Source organism: Cryptotermes secundus, unplaced genomic scaffold (genome assembly GCF_002891405.2).
Source record: "Cryptotermes secundus unplaced genomic scaffold, Csec_1.0 scaffold55, whole genome shotgun sequence".
NCBI lineage: Eukaryota > Metazoa > Arthropoda > Insecta > Blattodea > Kalotermitidae > Cryptotermes > Cryptotermes secundus.
Window position 1 is genome coordinate 658,703 of NW_019740654.1, and position 27,940 is coordinate 686,642.

The 27,940-nt window shown below is 36.6% G+C and overlaps 2 protein-coding genes and 1 long non-coding RNA gene across 8 annotated transcripts in view; 2 read left to right on the forward strand and 1 right to left on the reverse strand.

Moving 5' to 3' along the window:
• The window catches only part of LOC111872326 (serine/threonine-protein phosphatase 2A 56 kDa regulatory subunit delta isoform), a 130,019-nt gene extending 116,226 nt beyond the window's left edge, over positions 1-13,793 (forward strand). For 3 of the 6 annotated variants that reach the window (XM_023866074.2, XM_023866076.2, XM_023866077.2), the window contains 10 exons: positions 1,415-1,548; positions 2,379-2,448; positions 3,839-3,969; positions 4,619-4,678; positions 5,578-5,791; positions 6,086-6,205; positions 7,062-7,189; positions 7,299-7,400; positions 8,998-9,190; positions 10,867-13,793. In XM_023866074.2, the coding sequence (XP_023721842.1) occupies positions 1,415-1,548; positions 2,379-2,448; positions 3,839-3,969; positions 4,619-4,678; positions 5,578-5,791; positions 6,086-6,205; positions 7,062-7,189; positions 7,299-7,400; positions 8,998-9,190; positions 10,867-11,010 (1,296 nt within the window). In that variant the 3' untranslated portion in view covers positions 11,011-13,793. Of the gene's footprint in view, positions 1-1,414; positions 1,549-2,378; positions 2,449-3,838; positions 3,970-4,618; positions 4,679-5,577; positions 5,792-6,085; positions 6,206-7,061; positions 7,190-7,298; positions 7,401-8,996; positions 9,191-10,866 lie in introns of those variants that run through there. The other 3 variants (XM_023866075.2, XM_023866079.2, XM_023866078.2) reach the window with 2 other exon arrangements.
• LOC117282943 lies at positions 21-24,722 on the reverse strand. The gene is made up of 3 exons (XR_004513896.1): positions 24,682-24,722; positions 808-989; positions 21-217 (listed from the first exon to the last, which is right to left on the reverse strand). It is a non-coding gene; the product is annotated as an uncharacterized LOC117282943 (long non-coding RNA).
• Positions 24,723-25,265: 543 nt separating this feature from the next.
• Positions 25,266-27,940, forward strand: part of LOC111872332 (RNA helicase aquarius) — an 83,152-nt gene continuing 80,477 nt past the window's right edge. The window contains exons 1-2 of the mRNA XM_023866088.2: positions 25,266-25,480; positions 25,570-25,670. Of these exons, the coding sequence (XP_023721856.1) occupies positions 25,400-25,480; positions 25,570-25,670 (182 nt within the window). The 5' untranslated portion in view covers positions 25,266-25,399. The remainder of the gene's footprint in view (positions 25,481-25,569; positions 25,671-27,940) is intronic.

Sequence of the window (27,940 nt, forward strand, 5' to 3'; positions counted from 1 at the left end):
AATAAATTGTTGCACTTAGGACGGAATTTATATCATATATCGAAGTTTACCTTCATGATCGTGTAATCATGGGGTTTCGTACCCTGCTTTATAAGTCTCATCACTGTCTGCATTAAACTCTGCAGTCTGTGGTGCTTTACTAGTGATGTGGATGGAAGTTGTAATGCCCTTAGCTCCACAACAAGGTATTTCTTCCACTGCAGGGGAGAAACTGAAACTACAGGAAACACACCTCATAGAATCTAGGAAATATATAGGAATAAAAATATTGACAGCTCTTATAACCCATGTGGAGGTGGAGTCGAATACCTCCATCGTGACCCTGCGAGTCGTAGGAGGCAACGAAAAGGGAAGTCTCAAATCTGAGACAGTGAAATATGGTCGCAAGTGCCAAGGGACTCAGACACTAGAAAGACTGTACTGGCAAGGGCCAGCAGTATATACAAAAGGCAGACCCATCCTCTCGTTACAGAGGGTGCCCCACAAAAACAAGACCGTAAATGCCAAACAGTAATAAATATCTGGTCATGAGCCCTAGATGGGTCTTGACACCAAGACTTAATGACTGACTGACTGACCATCAGTCACAATTTGACTTGGACTTGGACAGCTCTTATGAAACAGAGAAAATGTGAATAGTGAGAACTGAATTGCCATTATGAAATTTCAAAATTATATTCTGATGTTGTGAAAACTTCAAAATGTGTCAATAGCACAGCATTAACAGTATACAGTAAATAAGTTAATCTGTGAATACAGTGAATAGCAACATAAACTAATCCAAATCTTTGTACCATTAATACTCACAATGTTTGTCCAAGTGGGACTCGCTACTCAGCTGAACCGTTTTCTCTGCCAGAGGTCTGGTCTCATCAAGGCTACTAATGAGGGTCCACAGATTCCCCATTTTCTATAGAGGTTTCTGATTCCCAGCTCTTCATCGGCCTCTCTGCGTGTCACACACAATTTTCCCCCATTGATGGAGTGACCTGAAAGTTTGAAAATATATTTGCATCACCCTGCATGCACTTTACAGCAATATTGCAAAAGATTTTAGTGTTACACTAGACTACCCAGAAAAATATGCAAATCTGTTCCGATAATTTCTCCCACATTTCCCTCTCCCTGCAAAGAATCTAACCCCAGTCCTTCATCCAATAGCCCATCACTGTACTGACTGAATTGTCCCATCTTGGCGGGTCATGGGGTTTCGTACCCTGGTTTATAAGTCTCATGTGCTCAAGAAAGATATAGTTATTAAATAATTTCAGAAGTTATCGAGCATGTATCCATGTTTCGTTGTTAAAAAGGTATCCAGTCATGACAAACTCCACACATTAATACTCCTCAGTGTACTGTGTTTAATTTGTTTCATCACATCTCTGCTGCTTTGTTAATTTATTTGGTTTATCAGTTTGCAGTTAATCTTTTCCGGACGCTTCCCCCCTCAAGTAATCCAAATGGTGCTGAGTTTGACCCAGAGGAGGATGAACCCACACTGGAGGCTGCTTGGCCACATCTGCAACTTGTGTATGAATTCTTCCTTAGGTGATGTACTATTTTATATTTTCATGATTTAACTTATTATGCTTTTGATGGTGGAACTTGAATATGGTGAAACTTTGAAGTGAATATGATTATAAGATGGAAGAGAGCACAAGATTCTGCAGTCTCCTGTTCTGGAATAACTGAATAGTAATGCCTCAGAATAATGTTCTGGAGATGCAGATTTCTAATCTTGGCAGGAACACTGATTGTACTTTTCACTCTTTACCCTACGGTTTGGAGGATGATTTCTGCCTTTGTCTGTGGCGCTGTCATTGTGTTCTCAGTGCTCCCCAGATGGAATTTGTGTTGAACTAGGATGTGTGAAAAGTTAGTTCTGAATTGAACATTCCTATGGCATCCATCCATCCATGTGTCTGTCTATAACTCTACAGCCCTTGTGGACCTTGGCTGCTTTTTAGTTTCTTAATCCATACACAGTTGATGGGATTCCTTGGATGGGGGATCAGCCCGTTGCAAGACCGCTACCTATGCACAACACAAACACAGAATAAACACACACACAGACATCCACGTCTTGAGTGGCTTTCAAACCCACAATCCCAGTGTTTGAGGATGCGAAAACAGTTCATGCTTTAGACTGTGCAGCCACCGTGATAGACATTNTGGGGAATCAGCCCGTCGCAAGACCGCTACCTACGCACAACACAAACACAGAATAAATACACACAGACATCCACGTCTTGAGTGGGATTCAAACCCACAATCCCAGTGTTCGAGGAAGTGAAAACAGTTCATGCTTTAGACTGTGCAGCCACCGTGATAGACATTTCTGTGACGTACAGATGACAGATATGTTTATTTCTTTACAGATTTTTGGAATCACCTGACTTCCAACCAAATGCCGCCAAGAGGTATATTGACCAGAAATTTGTTTTGCAGGTTAGTAACATTTCTAAAATTTAGTGGTTGTGAAAAAGCCAGTAAGCTGACATGTTTGCTTTATCATCATTGAAAAGATTACTAAATGGTATAATACTGAGAAATATGGAAATTGTTAGGATTCATATTTTGTTTATTTCCAAAACTAGTGACAAAACCACATTAGAAATGGAAAAACTATAGTGAGAACTAATAAAAATCAATTATTATCCCCAATTTTGTATGTAGGGAAATTCCAAGTAAATACAGCATTATTCATTGAATGTGTAGAGAACACAAAGGTAAAGGTAAAGCTATCCCTGTAGCACGCTGTGAAGTCTCATAGCGTTGTGAGATGCCAAGGCTCCCACATTTTCTGTATAGACAGTCAGCTCACAGATGGCAGTATGGTTGTCAGCCTTACATGCCAGCCATCCTCTACCCCCCAGGAAAATTTCTGGTACTCATTTCTGTTAGAGGTTGAGCTGTCCCCAGGGCCATAGTGAGGCTGGAAGGATGAGGTAAATTGAAAATATCCACCTCATCCAGACTTGAACCCACAACCTTCCAGCTTGTAGCTTAGTGCTGCTACCAACTATACTACCACGTGCCCTGCATAGAGAACATAACTGTTATAAATATAAAAATTCATAAATTCATTGAATTATGCTGGCTTCAGATAAGAAATGTAATATCATTCAGGATTCCTATCACAAGATGTATGTGGAAACAGGTAAATAGTCTCTGTTCAGAATTGAATTTTGTCTTCATTTGGGAGTTTCTGTTAAGATTTTAATCTTTAGATATTTTAATTATTTCCTTTACACACTTTGTGCCAGTGTATTGAAGATAACTGACTTAAGAATTTCAAGATATATTATACTGAGGTAATAAAAGAAGAAATTCCATGGATGTTGGGGATTGCATCACCCAAAGCTTCCTCCTGTCTGCTTACTGTTCGTTTATCTCTGATGTGTCAACAAGACAGAAGTGCTTATGAGTAGTGAAGATTATCACATGGTTATCACTTCCAACATCCTATAAACAGAATGCTTAGATGACTGAAGGAGAAAGCACAACAACTTGTGGGAGATATGGAGGGTGTTGATCCATGGGACTTCGTTTGGTCTTGATACTGAACTGAAATGGCAGTAGTCATACTGTCAAAAAGTAATGACAGAAATACATTATGAAATCCCTTTGATTCTGCTACTTAAGACATAATCCAGAAAGTATTGTAGTGTTCATTGTCTTATGTCTCCAGTGAGTTGTGTATATTTTAATTCATATACGTTAAACAGTCCTTATTTTCAGTTATTGGATTGTGGATTTCCTATGTTTGAGCAATTTAATTTCCAAGCAAGAAATCACATACATATTTATTTATTAACATAAACATTTGCCATTTCAGCTATTGGAATTATTTGACTCAGAAGATCCAAGAGAACGGGATTTCCTCAAAACGACGTTACATAGAATTTATGGTAAATTCCTGGGACTTCGTGCATACATTCGAAAACAAATTAACAACATATTTTATAGGTAAGACTAATTTAAACTTCAGCATTTCTATTTAGACTGGAGAGCTTGTTGATGCCTTATCTGCACCAGCCAGGCACCTTTGCCGTAGTGCACACCACAAAATGTATTCTTCAAACCAGATTTTGCTCAGGTATACATAGCTCATCTTGGAACATGTTTTGTACATTTTGAGACAGTGATATCTTACGAAACATTTTATTTTGTCCAGTGAAATCTTCTTTCTCAGTTGATGTAATTCTCAGATGGGCATTTTTTTTAATATTTCCTTTTCCTTTCAGAATCACAGCCTTCTAGCATGTAGCTTCATAGAGTTTAGTAGATAGGTGATCATAATACTCAGTACCATTAGAACCTCAATTTTCATATTTCTTTTGCTTAGTTCGTCCTCAGTTTAGTGAAATAGTTTGTTTTTTTTGTGATGTTTAGTGTGTCAGGTTTATATGGTCCTGTAAATCATAGACCTCTACCAGGAAATGAATGAACTGCAACCTTTGAAATATGGCACAGCACAGAAAGCACTTTCATCACAGATACTGGAAACTGCCTTCCCCTCCATGATTGTGTTAGTGCTTTGTGGCTTGTGAGCTATAATATATATGGAACAGGCTGACTTCTTTGCCATTAAATTTTGTTATTTAATTATTTGCAGGTTTATCTATGAAACTGAACACCATAATGGGATTGCTGAACTGCTTGAAATATTGGGCAGGTATGTCTTTGTACAGTATCTCTAACAAAACATTTAAACTTGAGAGAAATCCTGTTCATGATTTTCCATCTAGTACATATATCGTTGATGGGGCTGTGCAGTCATGTAGTTGGTTGAGGCACTATGCTAGAAGCCAAAAGGCCACAGGTTCAATTCCCGATGAGGTCATTGGATTTTTCACTTGACCTAACCCTTCCAGCCACAGTATGGCCCTTGGGTTGACTCAGCCTGTAACAGAAATTAGTACCAGGAATTTTCCTGAGGTTAAAGAGTGGCCAGTGTGTAAGGCTGGCAACCTCACTGCCATTTGTGAGCCAGTTGTCTGAGAAATGTGGGAACTTCAATGTGTCACAACTCTATGGGGCTCCATAACTTGTTGCACAGATAGCATTACCTTTTTTATGTATACTGTTGACAGTATTTAGCCATCTTGAAACTACTGGAGTTGCCATTGGATCCTTCTTCATATTAGCAACTTACATTTTCTAGCTTCTGAAGCTGTGTGAAAAGTATCATTGGCCTTCACATAGTAGCCTTTGTAAATTAATGGGGTTTCTGATCAAACAAGGAGTTATGTGTGAATTATAGTAGCTCATGCAGTGAAGTGACTTGATGTTTCTTAGATTCTGTCATTGTCACATTCAGAATTGCTCTGGGGTACACCAGACCTGTTCTGAGAGGTACTAGGGATTCATTCCCAGAATTAAAATTGCAGTAGTTTGTAGCTGACCACTCACTGTCTGCTGCTGAAGCCAAGAGTGCATGGCGCCTTACTTGCACTCCTGCTTATATGCCTTCCTGGCATGGTGCATAGCCCTAGGCATGAATTTTTAATTTTTAGTGTATATGTTGAATGTATATCAGTAAGCATTTTGAAGAGAGGTGTGACTCTGTTGCAGCATTATTAATGGCTTCGCTCTGCCACTGAAGGAGGAACATAAAGTTTTCTTATTGAAAGTGTTACTGCCCCTACACAAGGTGAAGTCGCTGTCAGTGTATCACCCACAGCTGGCCTATTGTGTGGTGCAGTTCCTTGAGAAGGACGCTTCCCTCACAGAACCTGTTATCAGGTGCCTGCTCAAATTCTGGCCCAAGACACACTCACCCAAAGAGGTAAGTCTGCAGCATATATTTCATGCTTAAAACCTGACTTCTCTCACATAAGCACAATACTTTCCCTATCCTAATACTTTTATGTTTGCTTGAATTGCCCATTATTGCTTTTAAATTTTTGCAATATATGCATTTCCTGTCTAAGCATTTTTCTTATAACTGTACAATTTGTATGGTCACTTTTTATTTTATCACCATCCTTTATTACCGGTATTCCATTACTCCCATGTTACATGAAACTGCACATCGAGTACTGGTCAGATCCTCTTATACAACTTTGCTGTGTTCATGCAGGTAATGTTTCTAAATGAACTAGAAGAGATTTTGGATGTTATTGAGCCTGCAGAATTTCAGAAAGTTATGGATCCATTGTTCCGGCAGTTGGCTAAATGTGTCTCCAGTCCACACTTTCAGGTAAGTTTAATTTATGAATGATACAATATTTGCTCATTTTCTGCATGTTCATACTTTTGAACTGAAATGGGAAGTTTTTCAGGGAAATAGTTAATTGCAGTTGAAAAGAGCTAATGAACACGTATGTAATTTTGAAAGTGCTAAATACACAAGGATTTTTACCCCAGGAATATTCCTGGTACTCATTTCTGTTAGAGGCTGAGTTGACCCCAGGGTCATAGTGCTGCTGGAAGGACTAGGTGAATTGAAAATAATCGACCTCATAGGGATTCTATCCTGCGACCTTCCAGCTTGTAGCGTAGTGCCTCAACCAACTATGCTACCGCGTGCCCCCCCAATTTTAAAGTTTGATACAAAAATGTACATCACTCTGATTGAGATTGTTATGAGAATGAACACAGTAGACCAAGCACAAGATACAGTTTCCAGCAGTGACCCTGTTGTGTGCGTTTTCATTGCTGCAGGAATGCGTTTACTGATCCGTTGCCTAGAAACAGGTTGAGTAACACCATTGTCTATTCACCTGTTGTACGGCAACTGCATATACCATAATATCTTTGTCAGACTCTCAAAGGACACTTTGTAATAGAATATTTGCATTTTTTATCATAATTAAATCTCATCTTATTTCCCCTTCCCATATTCAAGAATTCATATGTATAGATCAGTGTTGATAGTGTTTTATTTCTGGAGGATGAAAATTTCAGCTTGCAAATAGATTGTCACAATGTTGGGTGAGGGTGAAGAACACGTTCCTTGCTTTGTCCTCATCTCATATCATTTTTAAACAAACTTCCTCCCTTGTTTCTAGCATTTGCAAGCTGCTTTTGATAAACGTGTCTTCATTGTGTTACAGGTCGCAGAGAGGGCTCTGTATTACTGGAACAATGAGTATATAATGTCTCTAATTAGTGATAATGCTGCAGACATACTTCCCATTATGTTTCCATCACTTTATCGGAACTCCAAATCCCATTGGAATAAGTGAGTGGTTTTTTTCTTTTCAAAACATAATTTCCTTTGTACCTAATCATTTATATTGTATACCCTGTTGGTTTGCTTATTTTAAACTTGCTTCTGATTTCAATTTCAGAACAATACATGGATTAATTTACAATGCCTTGAAACTCTTTATGGAAATGAATCAGAAACTGTTTGATGAATGTACACAGCAATATAAGCAGGAAAGACAAAAGTGAGTATCTTTGCTACCCAGCTTCAGAATCTTACACTGATAGAAAGTCCAATTATAACAGGCTTTCATTGTAAATCACTCTAGACCAGCATGACGTGTGAGTTCTCATGCTAGCATTGAAAGACTTAGTGGACAGTGTGTAGCCTAGAGAAATTAGGGCATTTAGTAACAAAATTGGGACTTCAGTTGGTATAATTTCAGTGATACTTGGAATGTAGCATAGACATGAACTAACAAATACCATGGATTATATTTTCGCTTGTTAGGGTGACTCTCAATGGGGTATTAGATTGGAGATTGGATTTGTTGACCCCTTTAACACATGACTTGTGACTACACTTAACTATAGCACCATCGCGGATGTCCACATTCTACCAAACACTACAGCACACCCTAAGTCTTTTCAGTCTGCTTTCACTAGTCATATCCTAGTAACGGATGTTAACAATGGAGACTTTTCAAATGCACTCACCAAGTCTTCCTTCACAGACTCATACAATTCTCAATTCTTGCTTCAGTTGTCCTCCTTATAACCCCTCAGCACAGACCAACAGAAAACATAGCCCTCCTGTTGTTGCTTCAGTTGTTTCTGTGGGAATTTGTTTTGTTTGCAAAGGCGTTCCCAGTAATGGCCACGTATACTTGCTTATTAAAAATCTCTTGTTTGCTTTGAGGTCATTACTCAATAATGGCTGAACAGGATACAGTATTCTTGATCTCCAATATCAACAGGAAGTCACGATAAAATGGCAGCTGTGTCCTGCTTTTTAAGTTATTCGTTATCCTGCATAAGTACTTGATGTATTTTTCCAAAAGCTGATATGGCAGTTTACATCCCTTTCCTTTCTACCCATGCATAACTAATAAATATAATCATGGTAAACACAAGCATGGATAAGCTACTGTATTTACAAGGCTCTTGTATATAAGTTCTCCAGATTTTAAACAAAAAGTTACATTGTGTAGAAAAAAACTATATTTCTTGATTATAACAGTCTGTTGTTGCACACTTGTTATTTAAAAGCTTAGCCTCCTTTCCTTTCTTAAGGGAAGAAAGTAGGCTTATGAGTTTTCCATGCCATCTGTGGATATCCATCCATCCAACCAGCCATTCACTCAGCCACCCACACCTATGCATCATGTGTGGAATATTGTTTGGAAGTTGACAATTGTAAACCTACTGGTGATGCAAGACTTCAAGCTCATATCCAATAAATGTAATATAAACAGAATCTGTACTTTAACAATAAGCAAAATCAAATCACAAGAACAAGAAGCAGTAATACATTGGTAGGAAGAGAAGTCTTTGCAGTAGGAGGGTAAGCTGTATGAGTTCTGCTTGGAACTTTTTCTTATATTGTAATCCCCATTTAATGTTCCACAGTTCAAGGTCTTAACCTCATTTTATGTTCAGTTTCAGCAATCCCAAGTCAGTAATTTCAATGTTAAATTTAAGATTTTCTTCAGTTTCTGTTTAAATTCACTATTCCAGAAAGGATTCTGAGTATTCACTGTATATTCTAAGGTACAATATGTCACATTTTCTTGGGAAGGCCTGCTCTTTGTTATTGTTCTTTCTTTTTCTTTGCACCATTTGAAGAGAGAAAGAGCGGCAAAGGAACCGAGATGAAGCTTGGACACGAGTTGAAGAGCTTGCTATGAGGAATCCAGGTTATGCTCCTTCACGCACCAACAGCATAGACAGCAGCATCAGTGACATGGGTTCTCCGCTGGATGGAGATGCCGAAGATGACATGACGTATGAAAAGCTGGAAGCTGAAGCTAGAGAGGTGACTGATATATTATGTCATTTATTTACAGGTACTTACTTATGGAGCTGAGCCCTTCTTGAGGAGATGCCAAATCTGCAGCTACTCAAGGATTTTCCGGCTTTTATGGAACCTGAAGGTCCATTACTGTGTTCACAAGAACCCTCCACTGGACCCTGTCCTGAGCCAGATCAGTCCAGTCCACACCATCCCATCCTATATGTCTAAGATCCATTTTAATATTGTCCACCCACCTATGCCTTGGTCTTCCCAGTGGCCTCTTTCCTTCTGGCTTTCCCACCAATATCCTATATGCCTTCCTTTTCTCTCCCATTCGTGCTACATGACCTGCCCACCTCATCCTCCTTGACTTGATCATTCTAATTATACTTGGAGAAGAGAACAAGTTATGAAGCTCCTCATTATGCAGTTTTCTTCAACCTCCTGTCACTTATCCCTCTTTGGTCCAAATATTCTCCTCGACACCCTGTTCTCAAACACCCCTCGATCTATGTTCCCCCCTTAATGTCAGAGACAAAGTTTCACACCCATACAGAACCACAGGCAAAATTATAGTTTTGTATATTCTGATTTTTATGTTTTTGGACAGCAGACGAGGAGACAAAAGGCTCTGGGCTGAATGGTAGCAAGCATTGCCCGAGTTCAGTCTCCTCTTAATTTCCTCCTGAATCAAGTTTTGATTTCTTCCACTTTAATTCAGTTGGCCAATATAAGTGAACCAAAATTTGCTGTAAGTTCAGAGGATAACAAAATTTATTCACAGGAAATTAATTAACTGCATCTTAGAAAGCCTCAGCTTATTAAGAAATTCCCTGCATATGTGTAGAAGGTTCATTTCGACAGTCACAAAAGCCTGCCGTGGGATGCTGTCTTGAACCTTCCCATCCATTTCTTTAGGATTCATTTTAAAATTATGTCTTCCCATGAAGTTTTATTAGTAAAATTTTATATCTGTTCTACATCCCCTCCCTCCATATGCCTCACATGTATTGTTTTAATTTCCACAATAATTATCCGTTGAAGAGTACGTGTTACAAAGCTCAAAAACTAGCAAATACGAATGCATTTTGTACATTTCATGGTGGCAGATCATAGGTCAGATTTACAAAGGCTGTGTGGTCTTTAGCTGTGAGTCTTAATTCTTGATCATCTGATGACTAATTAACACAATACTTTCATTTTGGTAGAACAGGTGATAAGTCTTTGGTGGCCATACTTTGCATTATTGAAATGGCCTATGTGAACAGACCTGCTGGCCAGGCATTACCTTTTTTTCAGTCCTGCTCCCATTACCTGCAAATTAAAATATTGCTGCCAGCCACATAGTACCGGGAGATTTAAATCCCCTGTTCCAAAATGATGAAGGTTAATAAGTGTTCATGAAAGAAAGAAATGAAACCAAAGACACAAAACAGAGTAACGGATAAATTTCAGGTAATCACATTAGCATTTGGCACATTTTCTTAATATATGTGTTTTGTACTGCCGTAATTTTCTCCCCTCTCTTGCCTGTGTAATTGAAGGTTAGTAATTTTTTAAGAAGTTATATATAATTGGGTAGATGAAAGGGTGGATAAAGAGAAGAAATGGATATGATAGATGATGATGAAAGCATCTTATTGTGATACAATATAAAATTTATTCCTTCTTACACTTTAAATTTTTTGTTTTCCTAGGTCCGAAAAGTACGAAACAAGGAGAAACCATTGCTTCGGCGAAAGTCAGAACTTCCTCATGACACATATACATTAAAGGCCCTGATCGACCACAAACGAGCAGATGAGTTCCTGCCAACTCCACCAGATGTAAACAAATGCTAATGAATGGGCAGTGTTCGCTTGGCCATGAGGCAATATCATTATTTTGGTGTCACTTGCACCTAACAAAAGTTGAGAGCATCATGAAATGTTGGAGGCTTGAAAAGAGTCAGAATTATAAAATGTATAATGGGCGTTGCAACGAATGAATGCATCTTGGCGCTTATGATTAATTATTTAGCTACATAAATGCTGTAAAATAAGAACTAGTTCAGGATCTTAGCCCAGCAGCATAAGATGAAATAGGTAATATCCAGGTGTGTTTAAACTCAATCAATAGTCGCAGTAAAGATTAAGCACTGTGGCAGGTGTCCCATGTGCTTTTCATAAACAGTGTCAATACAGAGATTAAAGTGGCGTGTTCTTTATATGAGTGGTTACAGAAAAGTTGGTCTTTTTTTAACTTGTGGAAGTATACCACTGAAACTGACATGACCCAAAAAAAGTAAAGGGCGATTATTGTATCCAGAATTTATAGGTGGTATGCATAATGTATCCATGTTCAGAATTGGAGGAACAAGCAAGAGAAAGAGGTGAATTTCTGTTCCAGTGCTAGATTTGAGATCAAGATTGCATTATGCTACATAATCAGTGCAGACTCGGCGGAACACGACACACAGCTAGTTCTAGTAAAGTCAGTAGCCAACTGGTGAGCTAGCCCCTGATAACACAGAAGCTTCACAGTCAAGTTCATTGGTTCATGTAGTCTGCTCATTGTATAAGCTTTATATTGAATTGCCATTATGTGGTTTGCATTAAGCTCTTTGCAAACTTAAAGAAAGTAGGCTTCAGTTGCCTTTACTCAAAGCTCTTTGTCATCAATGGCAAGGTGTTTTACATTGAAGGTGTTAAGGCTTGAGGATGACAGACCACCAGGTTACCAATAGCGGTCCCTCCTATCCAGATAATGTCTGCCATGGATTCTAAGATACACATCTTAGAATGGCTGAACCACTTTTAATGATAAGTGCTTGTGCCAATACTAGTAAGATTTTTAATAAATTGTAAGTCATGACTGCACATTTTACAGTATTAACCAGTTAGGGAAATGCAATAAATACTATTCAAATTGCAGGAGTAGCATGAGAAACTGTATGGTGGAAATACAAAGTGGCAGTGTGTTTGAAGAAATCTCAAAATCCTGGGTGACAATATTTGTTGTGTAGCCTGCAATATATGTTCTGCATATTTGTTATCACTATATAATATTGTGGCCTTTACATGCCGTGCTCTCGAACAGTGCTAAGCTTTGTCTGCTTAATTCCAGTGAACTTTTACTAAATATTAGTGTTGTCACCAAGAGAAACATGTGGGTTAATCTTTGTCACATGATTGATTCAACCTCTTCATCTGATAGGTGGATCGGTTCTGTATATTCAAGATAGGGAAGGAGATTTACCTATCATGACCCAGAAGGTCATCGCTGCCATATGCCATGGTATTGTCAGTGATGGTAGTGATGTCTGTGAAAGTACTTGGAGGTACTGACAGTGCCTGTGTACCTGATACTGTGACTTGAAAATTAAACACGGAGTCCCTGAAAATAATTTACTAGTGTCATTTGTATTTTTAGTGAAGAATATGTTAGTCATGCTGCTACTTGACATTGTGTACATACTGATGAGAACGTGTTTGCTGCTTATGTTCTGGGTTAGATGACACATTCTTCATATCTGCAACTCTTCACAAATATGCTTATAATGTCGTCTTAAAATTCTGTTGATTTTGTATTTTTTTGTTTTATTTAATTGGAGCTATAAAGTGTATGCAATGTGCAATGTGTCATCAGCTTTCCATGTCTAAAGAGTTAAACTTTTGTGTTGGCATGTGACTACCAAATGTTAAAAGTACCAAGGGTAGTTGTTCATTTTTGATGAACATTTGCAGGAAAATAGTTTCCTCACAGTGTTATTACAACCATGAAAAGTTCTAAAACTGTAGCTATTGCATTAATGAATTAACATTAATGAAATTCAGGAATGTTGCACTTGTCTTCATCATTTTATAATAATTTCTGTTGGTCTTGAAACAGTACAAGGAAAAGGAAAATACGCTGATTTATGTACTTTAAATGTTCACAGATTATAACATATAAATTTAAGATGTTTGATAAAAAGAGAGTTATTAGCCCAACAAAGAAACTGCAATGTACAATATGACTTAAAATTCATTAATACCTAAAGATTGTTGTTTTCATTATATTTTACAACATTAATTGTTCCAATGCAGCTGAGCATGACAAGTATGGTAACTTCAAAGATGCTGTATTTCAACTTCAGGGACTCAGCCAAAGTAAACAATAAGAATTGAGGTGTCATATCATAGGAATGTTTAGATAGCAGGTAATTTAAAAGTATGAGGAGGAAGGATGCAATATGTAAAAGAATAAGGGCCTGACCAGTCACAGAGAGAAAGAGAGAAGATGCTTAGTTGTCTCTCTGGTCTCTTCCCAACTTTCATTCCTTTATATGTGATTGTTTCTTTTGATACTTCTGTGCTCTCTGTCCATGAGTTTAACATTGTATCTCCTTTCAGTGAAAATAGGAAATTGATTAGAGAACACTCTCTGGACAAGTTGCAGAAATAGAAAGGAAGATACATATTCTTCATATTGAAAGCTAGTCTTTCAACGGCAATTCCATAACGTCTCAAGGTGTCTCTGTGAGATGTGCAGGTCCTTTATAGATTATGTAATCTCTTATTTGTATATTACATTATTTATGTTAATGTCTATCTGTTCATTGCTTGAAGATTGTAATATACAATAAAGAGGAATTTCCAAGCGATTTTTGAATGAGAGACTATGAAAGATATAATCAGTAATTTTCATTTCATGCATCCTGTTGTGTTATATATACAATCCTTTATCGGAGTCCATCATAACACAACAACATAACGGTCAAGGTTAACATTACCTTAGCTACATGTTTCGGCTTTTAAAGCCATCAAGGCAAAACACATGATTACAATATTCACACACTACTGAATTGCAATTTCATTGTGATAGTAAAGCTGGATACTTGATAACTGTTACATTATAAAATACATGGCATAAAAATACAGAGGATTATAAACTTATTATAAAACGAAAGTTATGAAGTAAAATAAGGTTAAAAAGTCTTCATGTGATATTGCGTATCATGAAGTCAGTTGTTGCATATTCCCGTGAACATATAGCAGTATATTCAGGACTTTTATACATATAGTAAACTGTTTGGAGGCCTGTGGTGTAGATGTACTATTACTTGATATTAATCTATAAATGATGCGACAATAACAGCTGTTAAATTTATTGTAATTAACTACTGATTTGGTATCAATGACATAGTTGTATTGTTTACTTACTCTTTGGCTGGTGCTTCATCTTACAACATATTTTGTCTGCTCTGTTGGGAATACAGATTGCAACCGATTTGGTGATGTATGTTATTTGTGAATTCGGTGCAGGAGAGGGAGGGGAGGGGGAGGTAGTGATAGGGTGTGTGAGGATGTGGTGGGAGGGGAGATATAAATGTTGTTTATGCTTGGTATGCATCTATTATTACATCATATATAGGGTTAAAAATTTCAGTAATATTATCATTCAGTTGTATATTTTGTTTGCTGACTTCATAAATATGAAATCTTTTGTAAGTATCCAGTGTTCGTCCTTTCTTGCCGATATATAAAATTTCAAAATTTTTGTCCATTGTGCTGTATTCGTGTGTGGTGTCTAATATATGCTGAGAAAATCTGGAGTTTAGTCCATTATTTTTTATGTCTCTTATGTGTTCTCTGAATCTGATTTTGACGGTATGTCCTGTTTGTCCTATCTTATATAGGACACAAAACAATATTAAACACCTTTTAAAAATAAATGAAAAAAAAAAACAGTAACTACAGCCAGAGCAGAGTTTACCAACTACAGTGTGCTGACTGTCCGTTGAAATACATAGGACAAACAGGACATACATCTAAAATCAGATTCAGAGAACACATAAGAGACATAAAAAATAATGGACTAAACTCCAGATTTTCTCAGCATATATTAGACACCACACACGAATACAGCACAATGGACAAAAATTTTGAAATTTTATATATCGGCAAGAAAGGACGAACACTGGATACTTACAAAAGATTTCATATTTATGAAGTCAGCAAACAAAATATACAACTGAATGATAATATTACTGAAATTTTTAACCCTATATATGATGTAATAATAGATGCATACCAAGCATAAACAACATTTATATCTCCCCTCCCACCACATCCTCACACACCCTATCACTACCTCCCCCTCCCCTCCCTCTCCTGCACCGAATTCACAAATAACATACATCACCAAATCGGTTGCAATCTGTATTCCCAACAGAGCAGACAAAATATGTTGTAAGATGAAGCACCAGCCAAAGAGTAAGTAAACAATACAACTATGTCATTGATACCAAATCAGTAGTTAATTACAATAAATTTAACAGCTGTTATTGTCGCATCATTTATAGATTAATATCAAGTAATAGTACATCTACACCACAGGCCTCCAAACAGTTTACTATATGTATAAAAGTCCTGAATATACTGCTATATGTTCACGGGAATATGCAACAACTGACTTCATGATACGCAATATCACATGAAGACTTTTTAACCTTATTTTACTTCATAACTTTCGTTTTATAATAAGTTTATAATTCACTGTATTTTTATGCCATGTATTTTATAATGTAACAGTTATCAAGTATCCAGCTTTACTATCACAATGAAATTGCAATTCAATAGTGTGTGAATATTGTAATCATGTGTTTTGCCTTGATGGCTTTAAAAGCCGAAACATGTAGCTGAGTAATGTTGACTTTGACCGTTATGTCATTGTGTTATGATGGACTCCAATAAAGAATTGAATATAATCAGTATTTTCACATTGCATTTAGTTTGACAATTAATGTGTTAGAATACGAGTACTGAGATACATTGTTTCTCTTTCCTGTGTGAAATGATTTCCTACCAGCAGTGACATTCATTTGCAGTGAAAGTGAATTGGACAACACCCATTGTCTCTGTCCGTCAACAGATATATTGCTCAGAATTATTCAAGCACATGATCTTATGAGGCTTCTTTAAATTGTAGACAAAAATGGTATTAGTACACTGTGGTATTTGATGTTACCTGCAAAAATTATGCTGCCAAATCTGTAAAATATGTTATTTACTACTACATCAACATAGGTGGATGGCAATGAAGGAAATGTTTAAAAGCTGAATATCTGTAAAGTTTTCTTTCTGTCTTAAATTTCTCATGCTTTGCTGTAGGTACAAATTATCTAACAATTCCACTGTTTGGGATCACTAAGAAGATATATCACTGAAGCACCCATTTATTTTGAGTCATTTGTATAGAAAACAGTATATTTGATCCTGCCATTTAAACTCTGCATCTTTTCTGTAGGATAAGAAAAGGTTTATATATTCACATGATTGTTAATTGTTGAAATATATACTTTATTTACCTCACTTGTATGGGTGAAATAATGCCTTTACATAGTTTTTCACACAGTACTTTTTAGGTGAGTCATATCTGACAGTATGCAGGAATTACTAAAATATCAGGTCTTATGTAGTAGTGTTATCTTTCAAAATAACATTAAGAGACTGAACAAATAAAAAAAGAACCATAATATCTCATTTCATTATAAGCTTTCTTGAGAAATTAGTATATGAGGAAATATGAACATGAGATTTCTGAACAGTTTCTACAAATGTTTACCGTTTTTCTTTACTGTACAATTGAAATACTAATGCCTTTTGAAACATGCTGGAGCTGTCTGTTATCTTTATTTATATTGTTGTACATTCCGATTATCTTACAGGTTGTATGCTATGGTTTGAAAATTTGAGCCCTTATCAAAATTCAGACAGTGTGTGGGTATTGTAGCTTGGATGTAAATTGGTGTTTTGTCCTTCATTCAGAAGGAAATAAAAAATAATTTTATGGAAGTCATAAGGATGGTGCAGTCAGTATAATGACACCATGGGCTGAACAACTGAGGGGTTGGCATTCAGGTCTCAGTAGGGTCAAGAATTTTCTCCACGTCACTCAGACTGGTTCTGGGGCCCACCCAGCCTCCTACTGAATGGTTACCAGGGGCTCTTTCCCTAGGGGTAAACTGGCTGAGGCGTGAAGCTGACCACTCACCTCCAACTAGTGCCAAGGTCAAGTAAACTCAGATCTGTACATCCACGCCCTCATACATTTTTTCTTTGGCATAGAGCTTATTAATTTAAGCACAGGGACAACTTTACCTTTTACCTTACCATGTCTGTCTGGGGTCAAGACTGTAGATGAGTGTTGCAGGAAAGGGATGGTAGACAAATAAGATACTTGTGTATAATTAGGCAGCGAATTTCTTATAGTGGACTTTTATTAGTGAACATATATGCAAGTTGTTCAGAAATAGTCATGTTACAACACAAAGGCTTCCACATAAATCCTGTTGGCATTATGTTAATGTCAGAAGTTTCTTATAGAATTAGGTATATAGTAGGAGCACATAAATTAATGATCAGGAAGTACAACCATGGATGTAAAGAAAATTATGTATATACCTATAGATCATAATTCTGATGTAATCTTCTCTCGACTTTGGACTGAGATTACCTTATCGGGTTTTCCCATGCAGTCCTGCTGCTTGATTGATTCTTTTACAGAAATACTGGTACATCCTGTGCTCTGTATTTTTGTGGCTCGATATAATGAAAGGACTGGTTAATTATTTGAGCAAAAATATTCAGTTGTTGCATCATACATGTGTGACCAAGATTAATCCATGTTAATATAGAATGCCAAATATCAAAGTGCTAATCATCTATTATAACTGAGCACGTAGTTTTTTTCAAGCCAGAAGTGATTTCTTATCAGCTGTTCATAGTCCCATGGCCAGCAGCCCTCTTGCATTATGACCCTATAATTTTCAGTTTGTACTGCTCAAGCTGCTATGAGGCCACATTGTATCACACAGTCCAGAATTTTCTATTGACACATGTTGGGTTCACAGTTGATACACACCTTCAAGTTCTGATGACAAAGAATATAGAAATTCCCCTTCCACTTCTCCGTCTCTTATTATAACTTAAATTGTGATGTGTGTAGTTCTGGAGTGTGTGTGTGAGCATGCAATGCAGGAAGGAGTGTGTGCCTGTATATATACATAATATGAACTTAACTATTTTGTGTATCTTTTGAAGCTTTCCCCTCCACCCCCAACAATAATAAGAGTAACTGCAGTTGAATTTTTATAGTCTCTCAGTATTGTAACTGTGAAAAAGAGGTGCATTAAACATGTTTGAGAGTCAGTAATATTGATCTGACTGGGAAAATGCTGATGCCGCAGAATTGTAAATATGCAATTGTTTAAGTTGTGCGATCTAGTTTTATCAGCACTGTAGTCTCCAAATGGCCTGTAATACTTCTTTCTAAAGGTTCAGATGCTCAAACTGCCCTTGGTTCTGAGTTGTTTTCTCAGTTACAGTTGGCAAGTAAATCTCCTTTGTTCATACAAGTATCTTGATTTGTTGGAACAGAGAAATTGTATATCAGAGTTTTATACATGAATACCTTGAATAAAGAAAAGGTTGGATAGGGTAATTTACTGTGTAAGCAGAACTGTTATGGAAATGTTAGGAACTGTGCTTTGTAAAAGGGTGAAGTCACAGATTTGAACTACATGGGACATGTAGATTGTGGTGTAGCTATATTCCAAACCTTACTGATTAATAATCTGTCTTTTCAAAATTTGAAAATCAGATACTCTTGTGTAACTTTATGAAGTGGGCTGATCATAATTCATCAGAGCAACTAGTAAAATAAAATCCATGACCATCATATACAAAGCATAAATATAAAGTGTGTGTGTTCCAGGGTCACCATTACGAAGGATTACAACACCAACGACCAATGCATTTGGTAACATGACACGGGTTGAAAGAACTGTGTAGTTTATGAAGTACCTTATTATTGTTATTGCAAGCTGCATTTAAAGAATTGTATTCTTGTCTATGGTTAAAATGTATGAAATACAAATGCTGAACTGCACGGTGTACAGTTTATCGTTAGACTGGTTCCTGCAGCTGACATGACACGTATTACATAGACCCGCTGCAGTAGTCAATAATGCACAGCCCACTTTTATGCTGTAGTTTAACTTACTTTACAGAAGAGTCTTGAAGTGATGACCCTCTGCTTTTAAGTATACCTCATGTCATGAGAATATGTTCGTATTCGCCCACTGAAACTGCTGTATGGGAATAATGGAAATTTCATGCCTCATATTTTGTTGACGTTCTGTCAAAGAGTGTGTATTTTTAATACTCACTCTTTTCTTTCAGTGTGCCCCATAAAATAAATCACAGGGATTTATAATGGATGATGGCAGAGGTCACAATTCTCAACTTGTAACTAGTTCCCTAAAGACTTCATATAATACCTATGTAGAATTGTGCACAATGTGGTGAATTCCCTTACAGTTTCTTTATCAGTGATTTGATTGAAGAAGGGTGACCGTCAATCTCATAATGTTAAGAATTTATCAGTTCTTGAAAGAACATAGGCCCATTTATTAGGAAGCCCATCAAATACTGATTCTTGAAACCACCTGCAGGAACAAATTCTTGCTTCACAATCTGGGAATACAAGGCTATGTATGACTAGTCTTGTAAGGCCATGACTCAAACTGTACGAGTGTGAGCTGTACTTTTTTCCAACCCATACTGATGGGCCAAGAGATACAACAACTTCAGGCTTGCTTCTAACTGAGTACAGACGTCAGTTTTTTCTTCAGTCACTGCATATCTTTTTCAAGATTTCTCGTTTTCTAGCACTGATCTGTAGTGCTTAATTTTGTTACAGTATTGTAAATAATTGCTTTACATTGCATGTACTGTCAGGGTACTTCATACAAATCTTTCTACAGCATTTCCTCCATGAACAATGCTGTACAGAGGTATCATACATGAATAATCTTTGTTCAACACTAAATTTAATTTTTTAATTATATTTCACAACACTGCAACAGTATCTCTAGAGCAGCTAACCATGCTATCAAGATACGCCAGCAAGCATTAGATGACTAAGCAATGGTCCAGCAGCCAGCAGTGGACAGGTGTAGGCAGAATATATTTCCATCTGGCTGGTCAAACATAAATTGGATTCCATGTTTGGTACAAACTTGCAGTATGAGTGCAAGTGAAATATAAAATGAATAAGAGGAGATAGTCTTGTTTTGCACAAGGATGTATTGGTTTCAGAAAGTAACATTCCTGTACTTTGAGTGAGTGTTCATCTATTTAAAGTAGTAGTAAATCAGAAGCTCTGATATAATATGAAACTAGAAACGACATAGCAGATGTCATTAGTTCTGGTTTCATTTTAGCCCAAGCTGGATCAAATTTGAAAACTGAGTACTTTAACAGAACGTGGAATCACTTTCATGAATAACGTGTACTCTGAACAGGCATATCAGGTGACAGGTTGACACTGTTCAGTCTTTCTCTTAAATAACATGGGCGTGAATCATTGTTGTATAATCATTTAAATCTAATCTTTTTCTCAAGTGCAATATGCAGAAAGGATCTGGTACAACATCAAAACTTTTAATGTAGGCTAAAATGAAACTGAAGCTTTATGCAAGTCCCAGACTATCAATTCCTGCTAAATTGGAAGACAACGAATAAGTACATTTTTACAGAAAGAAGAAACGGCACTGAGAATGTGAAAATGTTACATGCTGTATTCATCATGCCTTAGGTAAGAATATTATTTCCATTCCAGTATGAAACTCATTTTATATATTTATTAAAACATGAACTGAGCCGTGATACATTTCAGACTTTTATATTTACATCCCCTTAAGTCACACAATGTTACACTTCTGTACTAAAAGATTAGTGCAGTATTTGAGCAAGAGAGATTTCTGGAAAGCTTTGAAATATTACATTGTATTTATCTTCATAATTTTATGGTGTGTTGACATTACAGTATTATTTCAGTATATTCCAGAGTTGTCGCAGATGAACTGTATGTTGTATGTATACTCTCAACATGCATATATTTACAACACCCTGCTGCATTTGATTTCTGATGAAGGCACTACATTCCAAAGGTTAGTACCTTGTAGTAATGGGGACAATTTATAAGATAACGGGTATCAAAAGGTAGCTTTGATTGCAGAGAGGAAATGTGACAGTGTTCAAAAGTAAATTTGCTTCAGAATTCCTGAAGCTGTGCAGTATGAGGAGACTGGTATAGTACACTGCAGTGTTGGTGGTTGGGTTGTCACAGTGTTAGCTTTGCTTTCAAATTCTGCTCAAGTGAGGGTTTAGCGGTAAACCTGTAAATGCTGAAATGTGTTATATCAAGTTAGATGGGAAACCAGGGTATATCTGAATCTTCTGCTCAGAGAAAAAGACTTCAAAATTGGAAGCATATTTTAACCTTCACAGAATCGGTATGTTTTGGCATCAATTTTTAAAGGCACAGGAGAAGAAATGGAAAATATACTACTATTATCTTCTCCTTAGTTTAGGTTTGGTGTTACATATCAGTCAACTCAGTACATATCTTCCTTGCTTGGAATTCATAAAATTATGTGTAATGAGGGCATTTTCAAATTGTTCCATGGATTTCAATGAGTTATGGTACTAGGACTTTATACTAAACGTTGCTGAGCGGGCTTTATGTTTGTTTTCAAGTGGATGTATGAGATTATCCTATAATCTAGGAAATGATAATGCATTTAATTGCCTATATAAGGTGGTGTTTTATATGGTATGTAATAGAACTCTTGAGCCGTAAGTTGAGAAAATATTTAACCTTTAAGTGTCGAAGTGCCCAGTTTGTGCCAGTGGTGAATAAGGTCGTTGTGGCCAAAGTACCCAGTTTTGGCCATTCGGGCATTTAAACTCCGCTAGGGGAAGCACGCGCACACGCCGCTAATAGAAACGAATGCGCAGTCCTAAATATTTATTTTTAAATGTAGTAATTACCAGACAAGTCTTGAGTAAAGCCCTAATAGAAAAATTAAAATGATACCTAGGTGAACAACAACACAAAAGAGTATACGTATGAGTTATGCCCAAACTCATCCACGAGCCAGTACTTTTATTGCAGATTCCACAGATTTATGTGTTAAAAATATATAGTAAAATTCGATGTACATACCTTTTTTTTTTNTTGCTTCCATCTGTTTTATGACATCAGGGACTGCTAAAATTTGTCAAGTGTTACAAACAGAAATGAATTTGTAATGCAGAACAACTCTGTGAAGAACTGGAAAATCATTTTTGCAGTACTCATCAAAATTAAAAGACAAAAAATTGAAATGGAGTATAATTTGTATAAAAAATTTCAAATCTTCCGTTATAATATGCTACAGAATGTTCTTTGCTGATACAAACAAAATTAATTCCACCCATTTATCATAAAAATTGAGTTAGATACAGCATTTTTAACACAATGCATAAAATTGTTTAGGCGCACTAACAGAAACGGACATTTAAACGCAGAGTAACAAGGGGCATTTAAACGCGCACCAGCGGCGGACATTTAAATAAACTCCGGCCAGCTCAAGCTTACCACTATTTCAGAAGTCCGGCGTTTAAAGGTTAATAGACCTGTATGGTTTACCCAGTATAGAGCAAAGTTCTATGGGTTTATGTAGTTGTAACTGCTGGCATCTAATAATCTTGAGCATCTCTACCATTCTCTGACCCCCCCTTTATGTAGATTTTAATTAAAAATATGTTCCATTTACTTCTTACATAGTTTCTGTCAGCAGTGATCAAACCTCTAAGTGAGTGAATGATTCAGACTTTTCATGTTTTGTATTTCTATTTATATCCAGCACATGTGCTATACAAATGAGTTAATGACATCCAAAGCATGTATTTAATGCAGAAGAGTGTGAGTTGCTGTTTTTCATCCTACTCCCAGACAACATGCTTCCAATGTTGCTTATATGTGCCTAATATGTATGAGTCTGAAAAGCTGCCATTGCTGGTAATTGGAAAGTAGAGAATTATGAAGAAGAACCGTGAAGTCCCTGCCATGCGAATACACACATAGCAATAGTACTTACGCACTCTTTGTTGTGTTCCTAACATGTTTGGAATGGAGAATGGCAGCCAAACACTGGAAAATGCTGCTGTGTGTAGACCAGTGTGCACCATCACTACCTTGATGTCATTCCTGATGTGCCAGATTCAGTCATTAGAAACCTCAGGGAACTGGAAAATTTTACTTCAAATTTTTTCTTCAAGGAAGAATAACATATCAGAATGGACTCTTTGACTTTAACCACTGCAGCAGGAACATATAGGGCATATTTGAAAGCCTGCGTATTTATTCATTTTAAAATATGTTTATTCTGGTAGTTCTCTGCGAAGGATAGAACTATTTCTGTAAACATTTTGCAGCCTATCCTTTTAAAATGTTTTCCTGCTTAAGAAGTTTATATTCCTTGGTCCTTTGGAAAGCTTCTTAGCAAAAATGAATCCACTATATATATTGCAGGTCAGCACATATGGCAACTTGTGTGGAAATATCCTAGCCTAACACGGCTTGGCAACCTTACTGGACATTCATCTGGTGTGCTTTATATGGCAGTGTCTTCTAATGGGGAAAAATTGTGACCGGCACTGGTGACAAGACTTTGTTTTTGGAATATGTGCAGCAAAGCTAGTTCACAGGAGGTAAGTGCTCAGTTTATGCACTGGGGAAACATATTTTTTAATGGATTACATTTTTTAAAGTGGCATTTTTACTTGCAGAAATTTATAGAAAATATTTATGGTGATTTTCAAGTTTCTGTTTTAGGAGAATAACTTAGACCTCCATCTGTTCGCCAGCATCCGATGATGTGTCTGCAGATGCCAAAGTTATCAAATGCTGAAATGGTCCAGTTCTCACGTGTTAATGATGTAGAATTATATTTTCTTTTGTTCTTCAGATGTTTATGTTTTATATATAGTACTTTAAATGTAAATTTATTATTGTTTATATATGTCATATTTAACAGTATATGTATATCTGATGTTAATAACATGTTCTTACTTGCATATGACTCATTATGTATTGTGTAAAAATACAGGTAAATTTCATATTCTATAAAACTTCTAAACTAGAAGTAGGCTGTGTAGTAAATTTCCTGTCAAATTACAACTGAGGCTAGGCAAGCAACATATTAATCAAGCTGGTGCATCAGTGATGTGTTTGCAGGTAACTGTCTCCTTATCTGTCTTCTGTATATCAGCATACATTGGTATGGGTTATATAACCTCTGTAATTAAATAATTATCGAAGTGTTAAAGAAGGTGCATAATTGTCATCTGCCATAGCTTTATTGCAAGTACATTTCCTTGTTTAACCAAAATGCGCACTGCTTGCATTAACTTGTTTCAAGTACGTCATCCTATTAGGTGTAACGAATAAAGAATAACTAACTTCATGGAGCTGAGCCTTCTTGAGAAGTTGCAATTGTGCAGCTACTCAGGAACTTATGACATTTTATGGAACCCGAAGGTTCATTACCGTGTTCACAAGAGCCCTCCACTGGTCCCTGTCCTCAGCCAGATCAATCTAGCCCATACCACCCCTTATGATCTCTCTAAGATTCAGTTTAATATTATCCACCAACTTACCTCTTGGTCTTTCTAGTTGTCTCTCTCCTTCTGGCTTTCCCATCAAAATTCTACGTGATGCAGTCCTCATCTCCCCCATTCGTGCTATGCACCCTAACCATTTAAACACCCTCAGCCTAGGGGGCCTAGGGTGACGTAGATGGCGAAACGGGAAGTCATCCACGGGTTGCATTTTAAGTTTGGAAGTAATTTTTTTTTAGTAAAACACGAGTAAAAAATTCAGAAGTAAGTATTAAGAAATACATTAAAAGTATTGTTTACAGTGTCATTTGTAAAAACATCACCCCATAGTTCATAGCTTAGCATTTCTTGAAATTTAGTTATAATTACTATAATTTCTCATGTGCTGAGGATTACCTACTTATTCAGATGACATTATATTATCAATTATTATCATCTGAGCATCATGATCAGATAGTCCGTTAATTATTGGTTTAATTGTATATGTCAGGGTTAATATATTAATGTGATAAATATTTAAATATTTGAAAAGTAATGAAGTTTTCTATTATTGTACCCTATTTATAATTAATATTCTGTGATAAGCGTATCGATAGTTAGTAATCCATGACTATATGGACGTGATTAGCGTTGTGTACTGATCTGTGTGTGTGTTTCGCAAGCTTTCGACAGCATGTTTTGAGTGGTGTTTGAATCGATTGAGTGTTGGTTTTTAGTAATGAATGTGTATTGTAACATAAAGAGTACTGGCTAAGCTATGGCTACCGGTACGCAAAGTATGAAATCAAAAGGGCCGGCTCCGACCGTAGACCAAATAAATGCTGACAGAATTACACAGGTGAGGAAACATAACCTAGACGTTTATGAGATATTTTACTTACATGAGTATAAATTAGGATAATCTGTATGTGATATATTCTGTTTTAGCTTGCAAATCGGTACTGGGCACCGTATACCATAGAAAATCATCTCCCATTTGATGACAGGGTCGTTGAAGATATATACACAAAAGAAATACGTGGCTCAAAGTAAGTGTGGTTACATTTTGTGCAATTCAGCAACTGGTATGCATTTTTCTTCTACGGAACTCATTTAGCAATAGAATAATTTCTCAAAGCCCTCAAAACCAGCATGGTTACTGCACTAAGACGGTGAATGTGTATATATTTTATGTCAGATTTCAGGAAGCGTTTTATATTTCACTTAATGCAGTAGGTTTGCTTATTATCCACAAGAACTTTGAAGTTACGTAGAGTGTTAAAAGCAGTATCATGTTGTGTTCTGCATAATGCCTCCTATGATATTTGATTTATATTTTATATCTTGAGAATATGCCTTCTTGTAGATTACAGACAGCAAGTGGAAATAAATCTTTACAGTCAGGTTTACAGGATGATTAAATTCTTCCCTTGGGTGAGCCCAGAAATTAAAAAATATAAAGATTTGTATATTTATCTTTCAGAGCAGCATTTATAGAGCTGTCAGTTATTTCTTCACCTTTGTTGGTGTCTCTGTCTCTGGCACAAATAGTGTAAGAAAGTTATGAAACCAATGGAAATCTTATGCCTCAGGTGGAAAGTCATCTTGCATTTCTCTATTGAAGTCATTAATGGCATATTACTTTGAATATAAGACGCACATTTTTCACATTTTTTCCCATTGAAAAATTGAGATGTGTCTTAAATTTGAGGAATTATTCAACAATTTGCAAACTGTCCATGGGATAGCCTGGAAAGAACCTAATGAAAACAGATGCAGAGTGAGTCATCAAGCCATATCATCCCCAACCTATAATTTTGAGTCAATGTTAAACAGAAAGATAGTGCCAAAAAATTTTTTGTAAAGATGTAATAGTTAGGGCCCAAAAGATGCGTAGATGACATCAGAGTTAATGGACGACTGATTTGGATGTTGGCCTGGTGCGTTATCAAAGCCACTGAGTATGCTTGCAAGGGATACATTTTGTGGCCACCTCTCCAGTATAATCACAAATAGGTTAGGTCAAGGAACAAAGACACTGATCTAGTGATAATTCCTGGCATTATTACAAGTCAGTTACAACCACTTGATGTGTCAGTTAATTAAAATTCAAGCGTCTTCCCCATAAACACTGGTAATGTAAAAGTAAAGTAAAGCTATCCCTGTAACAGGCCATGAAGGACCCACATTATCTAGACAGTCGGCTCAAAGATGGCAGTAAGGTTGTCAGCCTTACGCGCCACCCGCGCCTTACTCCCCAGGAAAATTATTTAATTAATTCCTGATACTCATTTCTGTTAGAGGCTGAGTGAACCCCAGGGCCATAGTGTGGCTGGAAGGATTAGGGAAATTTAAAAAAACCCAATGACTTTATCGGCATTTGAACCCGCGACCTTCCAACTTGTAGCATAGGGCTTTAACCACTACACTACAACACTGGTGCCTGGCTGAATAAAGTCAGTTAAAGTACATTGATAGTGGCAAAATAAAGAGAGTATAAGCATCGGTAATAGTGGAGTGGATATCAAAAGCTTGGAAAGAAGTCCCATTCAATATTATTCCAAAATAATATTTAAAATACTGTTTGACTAATGTGGATGATGGAATGCGAGATGACATTCTTTGGGACAACAGTGAACAAAGTGGTGTGGCCTCATCATGTTCAGAAAATGAAAGTGTGACTGAAAGATCATTAGACAAAGTTTCTGATTGAACAAGAAAGATAGAAAAGAATGTGCATGTAAATAAAATTTTAAATTTCCATTTTATTCTGTTATATCTTCCATAATTTTTTGCTTTAAATGTGTTTTAATATTTTGTTATTTTAATTGATGTCTTCTAAATAAACTGGTTGAAATAAATACACCTTTCTAATATTTTTTAAAACCCACATTTAAATTTGGATACATCTTAAATTTGAGGGTGTCTTATATTTGAAGTTATATGGTAATTACTTATGTCTGAGGAAATATCATCATTAATGTGGCATTGAAGTTCAGAATATGCTCTGTGACTTCTCTTTAAGTACACCTTCTTCAAACCCCTATTGTGATTGTTGTATTTTGAACATTGAGTTTGTGTAATCTGTATAAAAGTATCATCTAAATATGTCAGTCTTTAATTCACAGAGTCCAGTCATTTCAAGAGAGAGTTGGCAGGTTGCACTTTAATCACTTTCAGAAGAATCAAAATAATGACAGAAGTACAGATTTTTTAATAACAGATTTTTTGCAGCACTGTAGATTGAACTAGAAAGAGTAAGTTCCGTTCATAGCTGCCTCCGCAGTCTAGAGGTAACGTTCCCACCTCATGACTCGTA